General features: G+C 37.6%; 1 protein-coding gene across 11 annotated transcripts in view; it reads left to right on the top strand.

Annotated features, from left to right (window-relative positions):
• The window catches only part of SLC38A9 (solute carrier family 38 member 9), an 83,711-nt gene that overhangs the window by 16,118 nt on the left and 48,310 nt on the right, over window positions 1–19,283 (top strand). For 5 of the 11 annotated variants that reach the window (XR_444751.3, XM_007079936.3, XM_007079934.3 and 2 more), the window contains one exon: window positions 18,395–18,527. Coding sequence is in view for 10 of the 11 variants with exons in the window: in XM_007079936.3 (XP_007079998.2) it covers window positions 18,395–18,527 (133 nt within the window). In the remaining variant the exon portion in view is untranslated. Of the gene's footprint in view, window positions 1–3,096; window positions 3,453–16,506; window positions 16,592–16,622; window positions 16,712–18,266; window positions 18,528–19,283 lie in introns of those variants that run through there. The other 6 variants (XM_042986860.1, XM_042986850.1, XM_042986855.1 and 3 more) reach the window with 5 other exon arrangements.

The following is a 19,283-nucleotide window of genomic DNA, read 5'->3' as shown; positions in this document are numbered from 1 at the left end:
TTATTTGATGAGAAAAAAAGTAGGAGTACCTAAAAACTTTGTTATTTCTATAAAAAGATTATATTACTTATATGCATAAAAAATACTCAGACATACTGAGGGAAGTTATCTTCTATCAGAAGAACCAGCTTAGACAACTATTTCTAAAACATTGGTCATTTTTGAGTCACTGTATAGTTTTGATGGTGTCCCATTATAGTATTACCTGTGTAATATAGATATATTTTAAAAATCTATACTTTTTAAAATTAGGCTTAATTTACCCTCATCTTTGCATGTTTGTGAAATCATGTGTTTTAAGTATTGTTTATACTTTATTCTAACGTGCATTGTGGTAAATATTAAGTAGTTAAGATAGCATTCATCCTTGTGCCACCTAAAAATCCTTACATGTAGCCACCCTTTGGGAAACTATGTTAGGCTGTCAGAGTATAGCAAACAACTATTGGATACTTTTAGATTACTTAGCCTCAGTTCAGCTTGTGATTAATTTTATCTCCACTAGGTGGCAAGCAAAATCATGTATCAGTTCAAAAGAGTTCTTAAAACCGTTTCACCAATCACATTGGTGGAAGTGGGATCTAATTAGTCAGATGGCAGAGGAAGCATGTCACCATAGAGTAGGAATACATGACATTACCATTTGGATCATTTGAGGAACGTCTGCAGACTACAGACTACATGTGTACACCTTTCTCTCTACACACCTCTCCTCCCTCTTCAGTTTCCACCTGGTTTGGGGTGGAGTTAGGAATGTGGGTGGAGGGACAGAAAGGTTTAGAAATCTCCTATGCCATATGTGATATATTCCATTGGCAATCACTCATCTAAGAGATTGTTTTCCTGCTTTTCCCAGACTTTCTGGAACCCAAGATAGAGCTGGTATTCAGGATTGCTTCATACTGTGCTGCGACTCTGGGATTATGCCCTTTGGGAGTTGAACAGTCCAGCCAGCCTGAAACCAAATTGTGAAGTGGTTAATTTGTTTTGAGCTCTCCTTTTTCAGTTTTCTTCTACCGATATTTCCTTTTCCATTTTTCCTAGGGCCTAGAGCTTTCATGCTCTTCTCTGTATGCCCTGTGTTCCCCAGGGCAAGAATTCACTCAGGAGTTTTCTTTTAGGCAATGCTTGGTAAACCATACTTTTCCTTAGCCCTTTTTACCAGTACTTATCTGTCCTGTTCTTGTAGGGATCTGTTCTCTGTTTGGTGTTTTAATGGAAAGCAATCTAATGTGTCAGAGATTTAGTCTATTATCTTTCTATGGCTATTTGCATTTTAATATGGTAAACCTGGAAATACAAAAGCATAACCTAAAAGTTAGATTTTTGTAATTGATAACATTGCAAGAGGTCTGGTAAGCCAGTGGAGTAGAAGTAGATATTTAAAATAAGCAGCATTCTAGGGCATCTGGGTGGCTCAGTCATTTAAGCATCCAACTATAGCTCAGGTCATGATCCCGCAGTTCACTGGTTGAAGCCCTGTGTGGGGCTCTGTGCTGATAGCTCGGAGCATGGAGCTTGTTTCAGATTCTGTGTCTCCTTCTCTGTGCCCCTCCCCTGCTCAAGCTCTCTCTCTCTCTCTCTCTCTCTCTCTCTCTCTCTCAAAAATTAAAATATAAAAACATTTTAAAAATTAAAAAAATAAAACAAAATAAGCAACATTCCTGATGTCTTACAATACATGTTGCTATGGCCCCTGGATTTTTAGAATGTGAACTAGTTTGCACACATGTAAGCTAGCCTCTTTCTGTTTCATCTGTCAATAATACTGAATAGCAATAATTGTGGTTTTAGGGGAGAGAAGGACTGACAAAGCAAAGTGAGGAGTTTATTTGTAAGGGTAGATCCTGGCCCAATAATAGTGATTGGAAGTGGTTACTGAGCCTTAGTAGTTTCATAGTTTGGGATTATGGAGATGTACAACAAAAGGTAGAAAAGTAGTTTTCCCAGGAAGATTGGTTTCCAGACCTGCATAAATTACATTTTGAGGAACGTGCCGTCTGTGTTAAGTAGATGAGACGAGGGATTTAGCAGAAGCATAGAGCAGATGGCCACCATGCTGGTTGTAGCACTACTTTCTATACTCTCCCTCTCTTCCTTCTTTTTCCTCCTACTCTCTTCCCTCTGCTTTCCCTCTTCAGTCCACTTCTCTCACCCTTCGCCCTATGTTCCACTATTTTTTTTCCCCACTGGAACACTTTTTTGCTAAATGCTTAAAGAGAATGCTTCTTAAGCTAGAAATGCTTTAAATGGGATCTTATTTCGGGGCGCCTGGGTGGCTCAGTCGGTTAAGCGCCCGACTTCGGCTCAGGTCACGATCTCGCGGTCCGTGAGTTCGAGCCCCGCGTCGGGCTCTGTGCTGATGGTCAGAGCCTGGAGCCTGTTTCAGATTCTGTGTCTCCCTCTCTCTGACCCTCCCCCGTTCATGCTCTGTCTCTCTCTGTCTCAAAAATAAGTAAACGTTAAAAAAAATTAAAAATAAATAAATAAATAAATGGGATCTTATTTCTAGTCCCATTGGAATCCTTTTATTCTCTGAAATATTTGTTCTTATATATTTTTTCCTCCTTCCTCTTTTTCCAAATGTCTTTGTTTGCTCAACTTCTCTGTTGTATGCCTATCTGCTTACATGATTTGCTTCCACTTCTTTTCCTAGATCTTTCTGTTTTCCCTAGATCTATCTGTTATATCTGATCTTGCTGTTTGTCACCTTGGAGTTAGTTCTGCTTTATTTTCTTCCCTTCCTCCCTCATTAACGTTATTTGGAGAAGCCTGAAGAAAGAAGTATCCCAGTTGGTTTGACTGGTGCTCATTAGGGTCAAGTCCAAGTAGGTCTTATTGGGAGGAAAGGGTGTGAAGAATTGGATTGGCATCTTTCTCTATCTACTCAGTATTTTTAACATATCCAAGTATATGGTCAAAAGGCATTTAGTGCAATAGTATAATTACTGCAAAAGTGATGAAACCAATTGCAGGTATACAACTAGAGAATTGTTAACAGACTTAACAAACAGACTTAAAACCAGATTCCCCACATTCCTAATCTTTCTTTGTTGAAGTTACTCACCATGTTCCCTTTGGGTCTGCTTTTTCTAGGTAGAAGAAAGGATGGAGTGTGGTGGTGTTACTGTTTTACTTCAACCTAGAGAAAAATTGAAGAACTATATATTAGTATTTATATACAAGTGCTTCTAACTTGAAATTTTTAAAAATTCTTTTAGCCTCAATTCAGTGCTGATACTAAAAACAAACAAAAACCCTCACGTTGCTGTTACTGCTCATTTTGTGGCCCTAAAAGAATTGTTTTTAGGACAGTAGAAATAAAACAATTTACAGATTCTCTTAAACCAAAATGTGAAAGCTTGAATTGCATTGAATTCAAGAATTTTGAAATCCATTCTTAGCAGAACCATATTTAATTAAGATACACAGGCCTGAGAACTAATATTCAGGTGAAGTTCTGTGTCCGTATGGTATTGATGAAGTTCTTACAGCTAAATAAAGCTTAGAATGCTAAAATAAGGAACCCATAACTTTCAACCAGGGGTTAATTAACATTTACTTTTTTCATCATACCACCCTTATCAGTTAAAAAATAAAATAATCTAAAAATAATGGGACTGAATATGTGTATGTGTGTACATATGTGTGGGTATTCATTTGCAAAGTATGTACTTATACTTCTGAACATTATTATGTACATTATAAAACAAAATAGAAATTATAAGATATAATCTTGATAATTAAATTTTATTTATGAACAGTATATTAAAACTTATGTGTATTATCAATAATAAGTGAATGTGCTCTATTACTTTAAAATATTTTATAGTATTTTGCTACACAGTAATTCAAACTGATTTGAAGTTTATTTGTGTCTCATCCAGCAATTATGTGGAAGTTTTTGTTGAAATTTACTTGGTAGATTTCATCCTCCCTGATGTCACTCAGTTCTTACATTGAGTGATTGCAGTGCTGTTTTGTATATTCTAGTATCCCGTGCTATTTTTAAAGTCCAAAATACTAGTGTTTTTTTAATACTGTTAATTTGAAAACAACCAGTACTTTTGTTCCCCTTTTTTGGTTCCCTCTCCAAATTATCCCCCACTCTCTCCTCCTTCATTTCTTACATCATTCTAGCTCTACTTTCTGCTCAGTTCTAGCATTTACTCCCCAACATATACGCACCTGGAGAAGGTGGGGGAAAGACAGTTGCATCTTCAGAGGTGGCTAATCTCTCTGCTGGGGAAGGGGAGAACTTAATAGACAGAACTATCCCTACCAAGTTAACTGTGGGAGAAATCAAAACTGCTACAACTCCGTAGCTTCTGGCCAGAGTGGAGGAGCTGCCCACCTAGTCTGAACACTCCACTTAAGGGACACTAAATATTTGAGGAAGGTCTTGAAGTTCTTCTGGACCAGTTTTTTCAGAAGTGTCAGTTTGGAAGGTAACCAGGGTAGAAGGAAGCAAAGGGAAAGAAACATTAGATATAGTCTTATCTAATAATTTACTTTAGAATTATAACTTTTTTAAATGTTTATTAAAAAGTTTATCAACTTTTATAGCTTTTTATAAAGCTTATAAAAAAGATTTCATATAAAAAAACCCGACTCGGTCGTTCACTCGGTTAAGTGTCTGACTTCGGTTCAGGTCATGATCTCACGGTTTGTGAGTTCGAGCCCTGCATCAGGCTCTCTGCTGTCAGCAAAGAGCTTGCTTTGGATCCTCTGTCCCCCTCTCTTTCTGCCACTCCTCCACTTGTTCTCTCTCTCTCTTTCAAAATAAATAAATAAACTTAAAAAAAAAGTTTTATAAACTTATTTTTTATTTGAAGATTTATATTTGCAAATTTCCATATTTGAAATATTTTGAATGTTTAACTTCACTGATTTTTAAACATTTTGTACTCTATAAACACTTTTTAGTGAAAATACTGATTGATACTTGTATTACATGAAATACAAAGATACTAACTAGTGTTGTCATTTGCTCCATTAAAATTATTATTTTGACTTTTTTATGTTTAATAACAGACTTAAAGACCATTTACATACTTTGGAAGTTTTTAAATATTAAAAAATTTTCATCCATGTATGCAAAATTACAGGTATGAATTTTTATTGGTGACAGACATCATTTTCAGCAATAGAATCATGTAACAAATGGAAAAATTTCTAAACATCCATTATCAGAATATTCTGTGTTCAATGTGAATTTTTAAAAAGCAAAACTACTTTCTCAGTCATTGTCAAAATATCATCTGTGCCTTGAAGGGAGATAGATTAAGTATGTGAGGGCTTTTTGGTTTTTAAAATTTTTTTAATGTTTATCTATTTTTGAGAGAGAGACAGTGTGTGAGTAGGGGAAGGGCAAAGAAAGAGGGAGACACAGAATTTGAAGCAGGCCCCAAGCTCTCAGCTGTTAGCACAGAGCCGGATGTGGGGCTCCAGCTCACAAACCACGAGGTCATGACCTGAACCAAAGTCAGATGCTTAACTGATCGAGCCACCCAAGCATCTCAAGGCCTTTTTGGTTTTTAATATATGCTCTGTACCTATGTAGCATGCTGTTGATAGCAACTTACCATCACAATAGGAATTAACAAATTTTGCACAGTTGACTTTTTTTTTTAATTATGAAATTTATTGTCAAATTGGTTTCCATACAACACCCAGTGCTCATCCCAACAGGTGCCCTCAATACCCATCACCCACCCACCCCTCCCTCCCACCCCCCATAAACCCTCAATTTGTTCTTAGTTTTTAGGAGTCTATTATGTTTTGGCTCCCTCCCTCTCTAACCATTTTTTTTCTTCCCCTCCCCCATGGTCTTCTGTTAAGTTTCTAAGGATCCACATAGGAGTGAAAACATACGGAATCTGTCCTTCTCTGTATGACTTATTTCACTTAGCATAACACTGTCCAGTTCCATCCATGTTGCTACCAAGGGCCATATTTCATTCTTTCTCATTGCCATGTAGTATTCCATTGTGTATATAAACCATAATTTCTTTATCCATTCATCAGTTGAGGGACATTTAGGCTCTTTCCATAATTTAGCTATTGTTTTTTTTTATTATATGAAATTTATTGTCAAATTAGCTTCCATACAACACCCAGTGCTCATCCCAAAAGATGCCCTCTTCAATGCCCATCACCTACCCTCCCATCCCTCCCACCCCCCATCAACCCTCAGTTTGTTCTCAGTTTTTAAGAGTCTCTTATGCTTTGGCTCTCTCTCCCACTCTAACCTCTTTTTTTTCTTTTTTTTCCTTCTCCTCCCCCATGGGTTTCTGTTAAGTTTCTCAGGATCCACATGAGAGTGAAAACATATGGTATCTGTCTTTCTCTGTATGGCTTATTTCACTTAGCATCACACTCTCCAGTTCCATCCACGTTGCTACAAAAGGCCATATTTCATTCTTTCTTATTGCCACGTAGTACTCCATTGTGTATATAAACGACAATTTCTTTATCCATTCATCAGTTGATGGACATTTAGGCTTTTTCCACAATTTGGCTATTGTTGAGAGTGCTGCTATAAACATTGGGGTAAAAGTGTCCCTATGCATCAGTACTCCTGTATCCCTTGGGTAAATTCCTAGGAGTGCTACTGCTGGGTCATAGGGTAGGTCTATTTTTAATTTTTTGAGGAACCTCCACACTGTTTTCCAGAGAGGCTACACCAGTTTGCATTCCCACCAACAGTGCAAGAGGGTTCCTGTTTCTCCACATCCTCTCCAGCATGTATAGTCTCCTGATTTGTTCATTTTGGCCACTCTGACTGGCGTGAGGTGATATCTGAGTGTAGTTTTGATTTGTATTTCCCTGATGAGGAGCGACGTTGAGCATCTTTTCATGTGCATGTTGGCCATCTGGATGTCTTCTTGAGAGAAGTGTCTATTCATGTTTTCTGCCCATTTCTTCACTGGATTATTTGTTTTTCGGGTGTGGAGTTTGATGAGCTCTTTATAGATTTTGGATACTAGCCCTTTGTCTGATATGTCATTTGCAAATATCTTTTCCCATTCTGTTGGTTGCCTTTTAGTTCTGTTGATTGTTTCCTTTGCTGTGCAGAAGCTCTTTATCTTCATGAGGTCCCAATAGTTCATTTTTGCTTTTAATTCCCTTGCCTTTGGGGATGTGTCAAGTAAGACATTGCTACGGCTGAGGTCAGAGAGGTCTTTTCCTGCTTTCTCCTCTAGGGTTTTGATGGTTTCTTGCCTCACATTCAGGACCTTTATCCATTTTGAGTTTATTTTTGTGAATGGTATAAGAAAGTGGTCTAGTTTCAACCTTCTGCATGTTGCTGTCCAGTTCTCCCAGCGCCATTTGTTAAAGAGACTGTCTTTTTTCCATTGGATATTCTTTCCTGCTTTGTCAAAGATTAGTTGGTCATACTTTTGTGGGTCTAGTTCTGGGGTTTCTATTCTGTCATTGGTCTATGTGTCTGTTTTTGTGCCAATACCATGCTGTCTTGATGATTACAGCTTTGTAGTAGAGGCTAAAGTCTGGGATTGTGATGCCTCCTGCTTTGGTCTTCTTGTTCAACATTACTTTGGCTATTCGGGGTCTTTTGTGGTTCCATATGAATTTTAGGATTGCTTGTTCTAGCTTTGAGAACTAGAAGCTATTTTGATTGGGATTGCATTGAATGTGTAGATAGTTTTGGGTAGTATTGACATTTTAGCAATATTTATTCTTCCAATCCATGAGCATGGAATGTTTTTCCATTTCTTTATATGTTCTTCAATTTCCTTCATAAGCTTTCTATAGTTTTCAGCATACAGATCTTTTACATCTTTGGTTAGGTTTATTCCTAGGTATTTAATGATTCTTGATGCAGTTGTGAATGAGATCTGTTTCTTTATTCTGTTGCTTCATTATTAGTGTATAAGAATGCAACTGATTTCTGTACATTAATTTTGTATCCTGCAACTTTGCTGAATTCATGTATCAGTTCTAGCAGACTTTTGGTAGAGTCTATTGGGTTTTCCATGTATAATATCATGTCATCTGCAAAAAGTGAAAGCTTGACTTCATCTTTGCCAATTTTGATACCTTTGATTTCCATTCGTTGTCTGATTGCTGATGCTAGAACCTCCAACACTATGTTAAACAACAGCAGTGAGAGTGTACATCCCTTTTGTGTTCCTGATCTCAGGGAGAAAGCTCTGTTTTTCCCCATTGAGGATGATATTAGCTGTGGGCTTCTTATAAATGGCTTTTATGATGTTTAAGTATGTTCCTTCTATCCCAACTTTCTCGAGGGTTTTTATTAAGAAAGGATGCTGAAGTTTGTCAAACGCTTTTTGTGCATCGATGGACAGGATCATATGGTTCTTTTCTTTTATTAATGTGATGTATCACGTTGATTGATTTGCGAATGTTGAACCAGCCCTGTAGCCCAGGAATGAATCCCACTTGATCATGGTGAATAATTCTTTTTATATGCTGTTGAATTCGATTTGCTAGTATCTTATTGAGAATTTTTGCATCCATATTCATCAGGGATGTTGGCCTGTAGTTCTCTTTTTTTACTGGGTCTTTGTCTGGTTTAGGAATCAAACTAATTCTGGCTTCATAGAATGAGTCTGGAAGTTTTCCTTCCCTTTCTATTTTTTGGAATAGCTTGAGAAGGATAGGTATTATCTCTGCTTTAAATGTCTGGTAGAATTCCCCTGGGAAGCCATCTGGGACTTGACTCTTATTTGTTGGGAGATTTTTGATAACCAATTCAATTTCTTCGCTGGTTATAGGTCCGTTCAAGCTTTCTATTTCTTCCTGTTTGGGTTTTGGAAGTGTGTGGGTGTTTAGGAATTTGTCCATTTCTTCTAGGTTGTCCAGTTTGTTGGCGTATAATTTTTCATAGTATTCCCTGATTATTTCTGAGGGATTGGTTGTAATAATTCCATTTTCATTCATGATTTTATCTATTTGGGTCATCTCCCTTTTCTTTTTGAGAAGCCTGGCTAGAGGTTTATCAATTTTGTTTATTTTTTCAAAAAACCAACTCTTGGTTTCATTGATCTGCTCTACAGTTTTTTTAGATTCTATATTGTTTATTTCTGCTCTGATCTTTATTATTTCTCTTCTTCTGCTGGATTTGGGGTGTCTTTGCTGTTTTGCTTCTATTTTCTTTAGGTGTGCTGTTAGATTTTGTATTTGGGATTTTTCTTGTTTCTTGAGATAGGTCTGGATTGCAATGTATCTTCCTCTCAGGACTGCCTTTGCTGCATCCCAAAACGTTTGGATTGTTGTATTTTCATTTTCATTTGTTTCCATATATTTTTTAATTTCTTCTCTAATTACCTGGTTGACCCATTCATTCTTTAGTAGGGTGTTTTTTAACCTCCATGGTTTTGGAGGTTTTCCAGACTTTTTCCTGTGGTTGATTTCAAGCTTCATCACATTGTGGTCTGAAAGTATGCATGGTATGATCTCAATTCTTGTATACTTATGAAGGGCTGTTTTGTGACCCAGTATATGATCTATCTTGGAGAAGGTTCCATGTGCACTCGAGAAGAAAGTACATCTGTTGCTTTGGGATGCAGAGTTCTAAATATATCTGTCAAGTCCATCTGATCCAGTGTATCATTCAGGGCCCTTGTTTCTTTATTGATCCTGTGTCTAGATGATCTATCCAATGTTGTAAGTGGAGTATTAAAGTCCCCTGCAATTACCACATTCTTATCAATAAGGTTGCTTATGTTTGTGATTAATTGTTTTATATATTTGGGGGCTCCCGTATTCGGCACATGGACATTTATAATTGTTAGCTCATCCTGATGGATAGACCCTGTAATTATTATATAATGCCCTTCTTCATCTCTTGTTACAGCCTTTAATTTGAAGTCTAGTTTGTCTGATATAAGTATGGCTAGTCCAGCATTCTTTTGACTTTCAGTAGCATGATAGATAGTTCTCCATCCCCTCACTTTCAATCTGAAGGTGTCCTCAGGTCTAAAATGAGTCTCTTGTAGACAGCAAATAGATAGGTCTTGTTTTTTTTTCCATTCTGATATCCTATGTCTTTTGGTTGGCGCATTTAGTCCATTTACATTCAGTGTTATTATTGAAAGATATGGGTTTAGAGTCATTGTGGTGTCTGTAGGTTTCATGCTTGCAGTGATGTCTCTGGTACTTTGTCTCACAGGATCCCCTCTAGGATCTCTTGTAGGGCTGGTTTAGTGGTGATGAATTCCTTCAGTTTTTGTTTGTTTGGGAAGACCTTTATCTCTCCTTCTATTCTAAATGACCGACTTGTTGGATAAAAGATTCTCGGCTGCATATTTTTTCTGTTCATCACATTGAAGATTTCCTGCCATTCCTTTCTGGCCTGCCAAATTTCAGTAGACATATCCGTCATGAGTCTTATCAATCTCCCTTTAAATGTTAGAGCATGTTTATCCCTAGCTGTTTTCAGAATTTTCTCTTTATCCTTGTATTTTGCCGGTTTCACTATGATATGTCGTGCAAAAGATCAATTCAGGTTGCATCTGAAGGGCGTTCTCTGTGCCTCTTGGATTTCAATGCCTTTTTCCTTCCCCAGATCCGGGAAGTTCTCAGCTATGATTTCTTCAAGTACACCTTAAGCACCTTTCCCTCTCTCTTCCTCCTCTGGAATCCCAATTATGCATACATTATTTCGCTTAATTATGTCACTTAGTTCTCTAAGTCTCCCCTCATACTCCTGGATTTTTTTATCTCTCTTTCTCTCAGCTTCTTCTTTTTCCATAATTTTATCTTCTAATTCACCTATTTTCTCCTCTGCCTCTTCAATCCGAGCTGTGGTCACCTCCATTTTATTTTGCAGCTCATTTATAGCATTTTTTAGCTCCTCCTGTTTCTTAGTCCCTTGATCTCTGTAGCAATAGATTCTCTGCTGTCATTTTCTGTTATATTGCTTAAATCGTTTTTGATCAATTCGTTAGCTGTTGCTACTTCCTGGAGTTTCTTTTGAGGAGAATTCCTCCGTTTCGTCATTTTGGATAGTCCCTGGAGTGGCGTGGAACTGCAGGGCTCTTCCTCTGTGCTGTCTGGAGTAACTTGTGTTGGTGGACGGGGCCGCAGTCAGTCCTGATGTCTGCCCCCAGCCCACTGCTGGGGCCACACTCAGACTGGTGTGTACCTTATCTTCCCTTCTCCCAGGGGCAGGACTCACTGTGGAGTGGTGTGGCCTCTGTTCGGGCTACTTGCACACTACCAGTCTTGTGGTGCTGCTTCGATGGGATCTGGCGTATTAGCGGGGGTGGATCTACAAGGTGCACAGGGGCTGGAGGGGTAGGCTCAGCTCACTTTGCCTTTGGTGGTCTGCTTAGGGAGGGACCCTGTGGCACCGGGAGGGAGGCAGACCCATTGGAGGGATGGATCCACAGAAACACAGCGTTGGGTGTTTGCATGGTGCAAGCAAGTTCCGTGACAGGAACTGGCTTCCTTTGGGATTTTGGCTGGGGGATGGGCGAGGGAGATGGCGCTTCCCAGTGCCTTTGTTCCCCACCAAGCTGAGCCCCGTCCTCCTGGGCTCAACAACTCTCCCTCCAGCTCTCCGAGAAGAGCTGTTGACTTATAACGTTCCAGGTGTTAAGTCCCACTGGTTGTCAGAACACACTCCGTCCAGTCCCTCCGCTTTTGCAAGCCAGACTTGGGGGCTCTGCCTTGCCGGGTGTGCTGGCTGCCCCTCCACTGCCCTGGCTCCCTCCCCCCAGTCTGTGTAGTGCACATCGCCTCTCCGCCCTTCCTACCCCCTTCCGTGGGCCTCTCGGTCTACACTTGGCTCCAGAGAGTCCGTTCTGCTAGTCTTCTGGTGGTTATCGGGGTAAATTAGGCAGATGTGGGTGGAATCTAAGCGATCAGCAGGACGCGGTGAGCCTAGCATCGTCCTTTGCCGCCACCTTCCTGCCCTCTTCCACAGTTGACTTTTTATAGCAAAAAGTAGATAACTTGTATTTAAGTTTGACACTCTTTAAGGTATTTTGCCAAAAGATAACCAATAAATTTCTTTTTGTGTGTGTGTGTGTTTAATTATTTATTTTTGAGAGGGAGACAGAGAATCCTAAGTAGTCTCCGTGCTAGCAGCCCAGGACCTGATGCGGGGCTCAAACTCACGAACCGTGAGATCATGACCTGAGTCCAAATCAAGACTCAGATGCTTAACCAACTGAACCACCTAGGCACTCCTATAACCAGTAAATTTCTGTATGATACAGAAGATGTTATGGTCCCTTTTGATCTCATTACTAAATTTTGAAAAAATGTGTTAAAGGCCTGTTTTTAAAGTCTTTAATCACATATGTGTACAGAAGACTGTATAGCTCTTAAGTACAATTTTAAAGATAATTATAAAGCCAATACCTGTACAACCAACACCAAGGTCTAGATATAACAGCACCTCATATGTTCCTCATATGTCTTTCACCAAACACTCTTCCTTCCTCTGTAGGTAAACACTCTTCTCCCATTTGTGTGACCATTTCCCTACTTTTCATTATTTATTGTCTCTGTATCCCTAAAATACTGAAATCAGTTTTACATTTTTGTAGACTTCATGTAAATGAGATCATACTGTATGTATTATTTTGGAATTTTTGTTTATAATTTTCACCCAAGTTGTGTGTAACAATAGTTCTTTCCAGTGCTTTCTGGCATTTCATTCTATGAGTATCTGCAGTTTATGTATACATTCTACTGTTGTTGGACATTTGAGTTGTCTCCAGTGTGGAGATCTTACAAATAGCATTCCTATAAACATTAGTCTATGTGTATTTAGCATACATGTGCAAGAACTTCTCTAGGATAAATTCCTGGGAGTGCACTTGCTTGGTAGTGGTGTGTGTGTATATTCAACTTAACTGGATAATGCCAAACTCTTTTCTACAGGAATTCTATCAGTTTACATTTCCACTATATTGTATAACAGTTTCCATTATCTCCTACTAGTGCTTGGTATTGTCAGATTTTAAAATTATAGCAATTTATAATTTTAAAATTATAGCAATGGAATCTCATGTTTTCTTACAAGAGAATGAAGCCATTCATGGGATTACAGGTGATTGTGTTTGTTATGCTTTTTTTATACTTTGTAGACTATTTACACTTACCTCTTTAGCTACCACTCCATTTCTTTTGTTCCTTTTTACAGAAGACTCTTTGCAAGGATTATTTAGACTCATCGTATCCAGTTTTTCTCTTGATCCCAATTCAGACAGGCTTTTGCCCTTACTACTCCACTGAGACTACTCATATCAAAGTCACTGGTGGTCATTTCATTGATCAGTTCCCATCTCATTTGTCTTTGCAGTAGCACTTGACACAATCATTCTGCCTGAAAAATTTTTAATTGGTTTGAGGATAACTCAAATTAACCAGATTAACACCCTAAGTTGATTTTTGTACAGGTTGCTTCTCATTTTGTACAGTATTTGATACTTTGATTACTCCCTCCATCATTTCTTCCCCCAAGTTTTATTTTAAATACTTTAAATGTACAGAAAAGTTGAAAGAATTTTCCCCATAATTTTTCATTCACTTTTTTTCTGATTATAAAGGTAATACAAGTTTCAATGGTTGTAGTATGGTTATATAAGATGTCATTGTAGAACCTGAGTGGAGTGTTAATGGGAATACTTTCTGTACTATATTTCTAACTTCTATATGACTCTAATTTATTTCAAAATAATGGGGCATTTGGCTGGCTCAGTTGGTAAGTGTGCGACTCTTGATGTTGGAATCATGAGTTTGAGCCCCACGTTGGGGATAGTTTACTTGAAAAAATTATTTCAAAATAAACTTTTTTGTAAAGTGTTACACCATACTTTACTCATCGTATTCTAATGAGCTTTTAATTTTTTTTTAATGTTTGTGTATTTTTTGAGGCAGAGAGACAGAGAGACAGAGTGTGAGTGGAGGAGGGGCAGAGAGAGAGAGGAAGACACAGAATCCGAAGCAGGCTCTAGGGTCTGAGCTGTCAGCACAGAGCCCAACGTGGGGCTCGAACCCACAAGCTGTGAGATCATGAGAGCCACCCAGGTGCCCTCTAATGAGCTTTTACAATATGCCATGTACTATTCTGTACCCTGAGAATATAAGAGTGACCAAATTGACTAAAGTCCCTCCTCTTGTAGATCTTAATTTACTGGAGGCAATAAAATATATTTACCAATAATAAATAAATATATATTGTGTTGGGGAGTATAAATGCTAAGGAGATCTTGTAAAGCAGAGAAGATCTATGAAATGACAAGGGTAAAGAACTGGGTTGAAATTTTAGCTATGCTGTCAAGGGTAGCTAAATACCTTATTCCACAAGTGAGGAAAGACCTGAAAGAAGAAGCCATGCAGGTATTTAGGGAAAGGCCTTCAGAGGCTTTGTTTTTACCTGAAATTACTAACAAAGATCCTAGAGCAGGTGTTTGTTTATAGTGTTTCAGGAACTGTGAAGAGGCTGGTGTGATTAGTATGGTAAGCATTGAAGTCTAAGAGATGCAATGGGTGGGAGAGTTTGGCTAAGTCAGTTGAGTGTCTGACTCTTAATTTTGGCTCAGTTCATGATCCCAGAGTAATGGGATCAAGCCCTGCTTGATTCTGCTTAAGATTTTCTCTCTCTCTCTCTCTGTCTCTCTCTCTCTCTCTCTCTGTCTCTCTCTCTCTGTCTCTCTCACTCTCTGACTCTCTGCTCCACTCATGCTTCCTCTCTCTCTCAAAAAAAAAAAAAAAAATTCAGACTGGAGATAGTTTGAGTGCCATCAGCCTATGCATGATATTTAAATTTATGTGACTAGATGAGACCACCAAGACCATGACTCTAGATAGAGAAGAAAAAATGCCACTGGATTAAACTCTGGGTTACTCTGATATTTGAGGGTTGGAATTAGAGAAGGAATCAGCAGAAGAGTCTGAGACTGGGGGTTCTTCCCTTTGGATCATATCCTTCATTGGCATGTGACGTCTTCTGTGTCCTGGCCCATGTTTGCCTTATATATTACCACTTTTCCCACTACTTACAGTTTTCAAAAACACATCATGCTCTCTCTCCTTGTTCTTTCTACGTGTTCTTACATATTTTTTGGAAACACTATTTCTTTCCTACTTTTTCCCATATCTGTCTACCTCTATCTTTTAGGATTCACCTCAGGTGTTACTTCCTTAGTGGTCTGCCAGACATGGGTTAGCTTCTCTTTCTGTTTGATCACACAGTACACTGCACGTACCCAACACCACACAAGTCTGTCCACTCTTTCTTGCTCCCACTGTTTTTCATAAGCACTCACTCTCTTTTTCTATTTTTCCCCCTGGACTGGGATTGCTTACTTACCTGTCTCCTCCAGCAGATTATGATCCTTCAGTTTCTATGTCTTAGTTATTATTAAATGTTTAGAACTATGCTTAACTATGCTTGGTTGGCACTTAAATAATATTTAATAAATTTTGAAAACCAGTACAAAATAATTAACCATAGTAGAGAAGATCCTTAGGCTCAGCCTTTGGTAATATTGAGTGAAACTGGAATGTAGAGCAGGATTTTTGTGGAAAAGGATGTTGTATAAGCACCAGGGAAAGCGAGAAACACATCAGCAAGTTGGAGGTTACCAATATTTTTGTTGTAGCAGCAAGAAATTTCTAGGTACAGTGACTTGATTAACTTCTTTTCTGTCTTCATTGAAAATCTGCCTGTCAGACATAGCATTTTACCAAGGAGGAAGAAACAAGTACTGTGGGTTCATTATTTTGAATGTTTATTTGCTTGAGATTTTTAAATACTTGATTCCCTTTTCATTTTTTAACAAACTACCCCAATTTGGCAGGTGTTGGAAGGCTTCAGCTTTCATGGAGATGTGAATAAAGGAACAAACAGCTTTAAGTCATAGGTCTTCACATTGAGTATGAACCTTAAAAGTCAAGGAATTGTTATTAACTTTCAGAGGAGTATAACTGGTCAGTAGAAGGGTGGAGACAGATTTAAAAGCCAAAAGTTTTTAAGGAATGTAAGGAGTGGAACCTAGAAAAGGTGTTAGGTAGAAATAACATTTCTCTGTTTATAAGTTTGTTAAATGAATATATGGGATTTTGAGTCACATTTCTAAATATTTTAAAAATTTTGCTGAATGTTTAAGGTACTTTTTTTCTGTAGCATAACCATAAATATTTATAAGGTAAAACAAATATAACTTCTACATGAAATGTCATAATTTATTTTCGCTGTGATACAGTTGAGCTACACTTCAAATGGGAAGTAATACTGATAGGGAGCAATCATGTGAAATCGTGTTCAAAAGAAAAAACCCAAATTTCAAAAGTATTTAATTCTTAATACTGTTCTCTGTATAATACTAATTTTAAAAATGTTTTCAGATCCAACTAAAGTTCAATTTAGAAATGTAATGTATATTTTTTGCTCTCAGATGAAGCTTTAACATATGTTTCTAATAATTTAGTTAAGATATGCTGAGTTGGATATTTTTAAAGAGAATCTGTTTTGAAAAGATTCCAAAATATTTGTTTGAACAGGCACTCAGCATCTCGATGAAAACTGTCGGAAAAGAAAAACTTTCAGAGTCATTCTGCTCTCAGAGTACCCAAGCCAACTAAACTGGTACAGTTAACACTTTTGTTAGATGCCAGAAGCCAAAAAATGTAGCACTTCCTGGACTGCTTTTCAGCAAGGCCTTCAAGCCAATTTAGTGGTTGATATTAATACCGTTGAATTTTCAGAGTAAGAAGCTACAAGTAGAATATTTATACTTTTCTATCACTACCATTCTTGTTAGTTTCTTTTAGTAATCCTTGATTAGTTGCATTCTCTCCTTTATGTTGACTTTAAGCTATAGTTCTTTCTTGAACTTTGCGGGATATCATTCTTACAAAACAAGAAATGAATGCTCTGTAGATTGTGACCCCAGGTATGATTAAACTGTTTCCTGGACATAAATATTTTACATTGCTTTTTAGTACTACTGATGCAGTAGATATGCAAATTATATAAAATACCATAGTGCTTTGGGAGGATTGGTAGTTACCTCAGACTACCAAGTAGGGATAGTTTATTCAGCCTTTGACTGTTTCATTTTCTTTATATCCCCTTCATATTTATTGACATCGCTTAGTTCACTTAGTAATGATATGCTTAGTGTAGATATAATGTCACGTTGATCTCCATATCCATATTATTTGCTCTAGTAAGTGCTCTTCTTTAAGATATTTGGTGTATTGAATTGGAGAGTACCTGTCCTACTTAGGTGCTGTGGTGGAGAATAAATAGCAAAAGGAAGATTCAGAGATTCTGTATACTAACTAGAGAGACAAGATTAAATTTAACATCTATACTACGATTTCTCTTATAGCTAGTAGTTGGAAAAAATAGCAGAAACTAAAATTTCAGTCACTTGGTTTTTCAGGTGATTCCACAGGACCAGATTAACTGTCTCCACAAATGACTAGCATAAATTTTAAGCTTCTTTCAGAACTATAAATATAGAAGAGTTATATGGAACCAGAGAAATCTAGTTTTTTTTTCCTTCATTACTTGGATCTGTATGTAATCTGAAATAGCATATTACATGCAGTTTGGGGCACAGTATCATTTGTGACTTTGAGGGATCTGAGAGTCAGTGGAGGAAAGCAGTCCTTTTCATGCTACTCTGCCTGGTCTTTCTGTTTTGGAGTCCATTACTGGAAGCTTAGAAAGCAAATGAAAGGAGTTTTGTTAGGAATTGGCAGGGTTAATGACTGAAAATGATGATTGAAAACCAGAATCTACAGTTAATTGGGACACAGTTATGGGAAGGGAGTATACACATAAATAATAACATAATAGGATTTGTTACCGAAATCCAAGAGAAGTAGAATGAGGCAAAATATCTCTGGTGTCTTGATGTTCCATTTGACAGTACTTTGGATAAGTTTCACAAGGGAGATGGTTGAGATCACTTATCTGTATTTTATTTGTCATAGGAAGTAACATTGGCCCGCAAAGAAGGAATAGAGACTGTTGAGTAGAAGAACATTTATGTCAGTAATTTCTCTGATTTAGTGCCAAAAGCCTTTTGAGAGAATATTCAAAGTTGTGTGGATCTAAATTTCATTGTTGAAAACTGACAGCTGCTATATTTATTTTTAATAATTGATTGAAGCTCTTTCTGTTATGTCTCCTCTATTGCTAAATTCCTAAAGAGTAGAAAAGAGTGTTTATGATAGTATTAGGAGACAAAAGCTTTATTCTGTGGATTGGATAATGCTTCTTTTGTAAAATTTTCTTTTCCCACCAAAAGTGAGAAGTGAATGTCTTGCGGTGGTGCATCTCATTTCTAATGGAGGACAAGAAGTTATTTTCTTCAATGGCTGACTTCCAGAATTTCTGGCTGAATGTTCTTTGTCAAGTGTATATTCCCTTCTCTAGGCCTTTCTATATAGAGCCCACAAACATCGTCAATGTGAATGATGTCATTCAGAGGGTTAGCGACCATGCCTCTGCCATGAACAAGAGGATTCATTACTACAGCCGGCTCACCGCTCCTGCAGACAAGGCACTGGTAAGGGGAAAAACATGGCTAATTGTCTAAGGTTACATTGAAATGAACAGTGAACAGCATAAGCCAGGGGAACTCCCAGTGATTGAATTTTTTGCTGGCCATATTCCAAGGATGGCATCATGGAAAGTCAAGATAGTAATTAACACATGTCTTACATCTCAGGCTAGTTCATTCTTATCTAGCATAACTTAGAGATTTGGAACAACCTCTCTATGTTGACAATAGCCTAAGAGATTTGTTGGATTAAATTCTGCTAGTCCCCAGTCCTAAGAGCTCTTTGGAGGACAAACTACTTCTGAAATACTTGAGGTTATTGATTAAAAACATAAATAATAACAAGTCTGGTTGGTCTGTTCAGTTTTTAAGTTTGAAGCTACGAAGGAAAGATGTTTTTAGAAATTTTCTGCAGGAATGGGAAACTGAAATACATGCAAACGTATAATATTTTTACTATTTAGCACTGTCCTTTTGTAGATAAAATACATAGGTCAAAGAGCAGATTTTAAACATTTTAGGCTTTGTGGGCCCCATACAGTTACATATTCTTCACTTTTATTTTATGACCATTATAAATATAAAAACCATTCTTAGCAAAGGGGCTGCAAAAAATTGGTTTGAAGGCCAGATTTGACCCATGGACTATAGTTGTTGACTCTTGATCTTCTAAAATCTATATTATTTTAGGATCAGAAACATATTGGAAATAATTTGTTTGCTTATAAGAATTATCATATATGAGATATTCGGAATCTTAAA

Source organism: Panthera tigris, chromosome A1, assembly GCF_018350195.1.
Source record: "Panthera tigris isolate Pti1 chromosome A1, P.tigris_Pti1_mat1.1, whole genome shotgun sequence".
NCBI classification, from domain to species: domain Eukaryota; kingdom Metazoa; phylum Chordata; class Mammalia; order Carnivora; family Felidae; genus Panthera; species Panthera tigris.
Note: the sequence above shows the minus strand (reverse complement) of the source record. Positions and strands in the feature narration are given on the sequence as shown.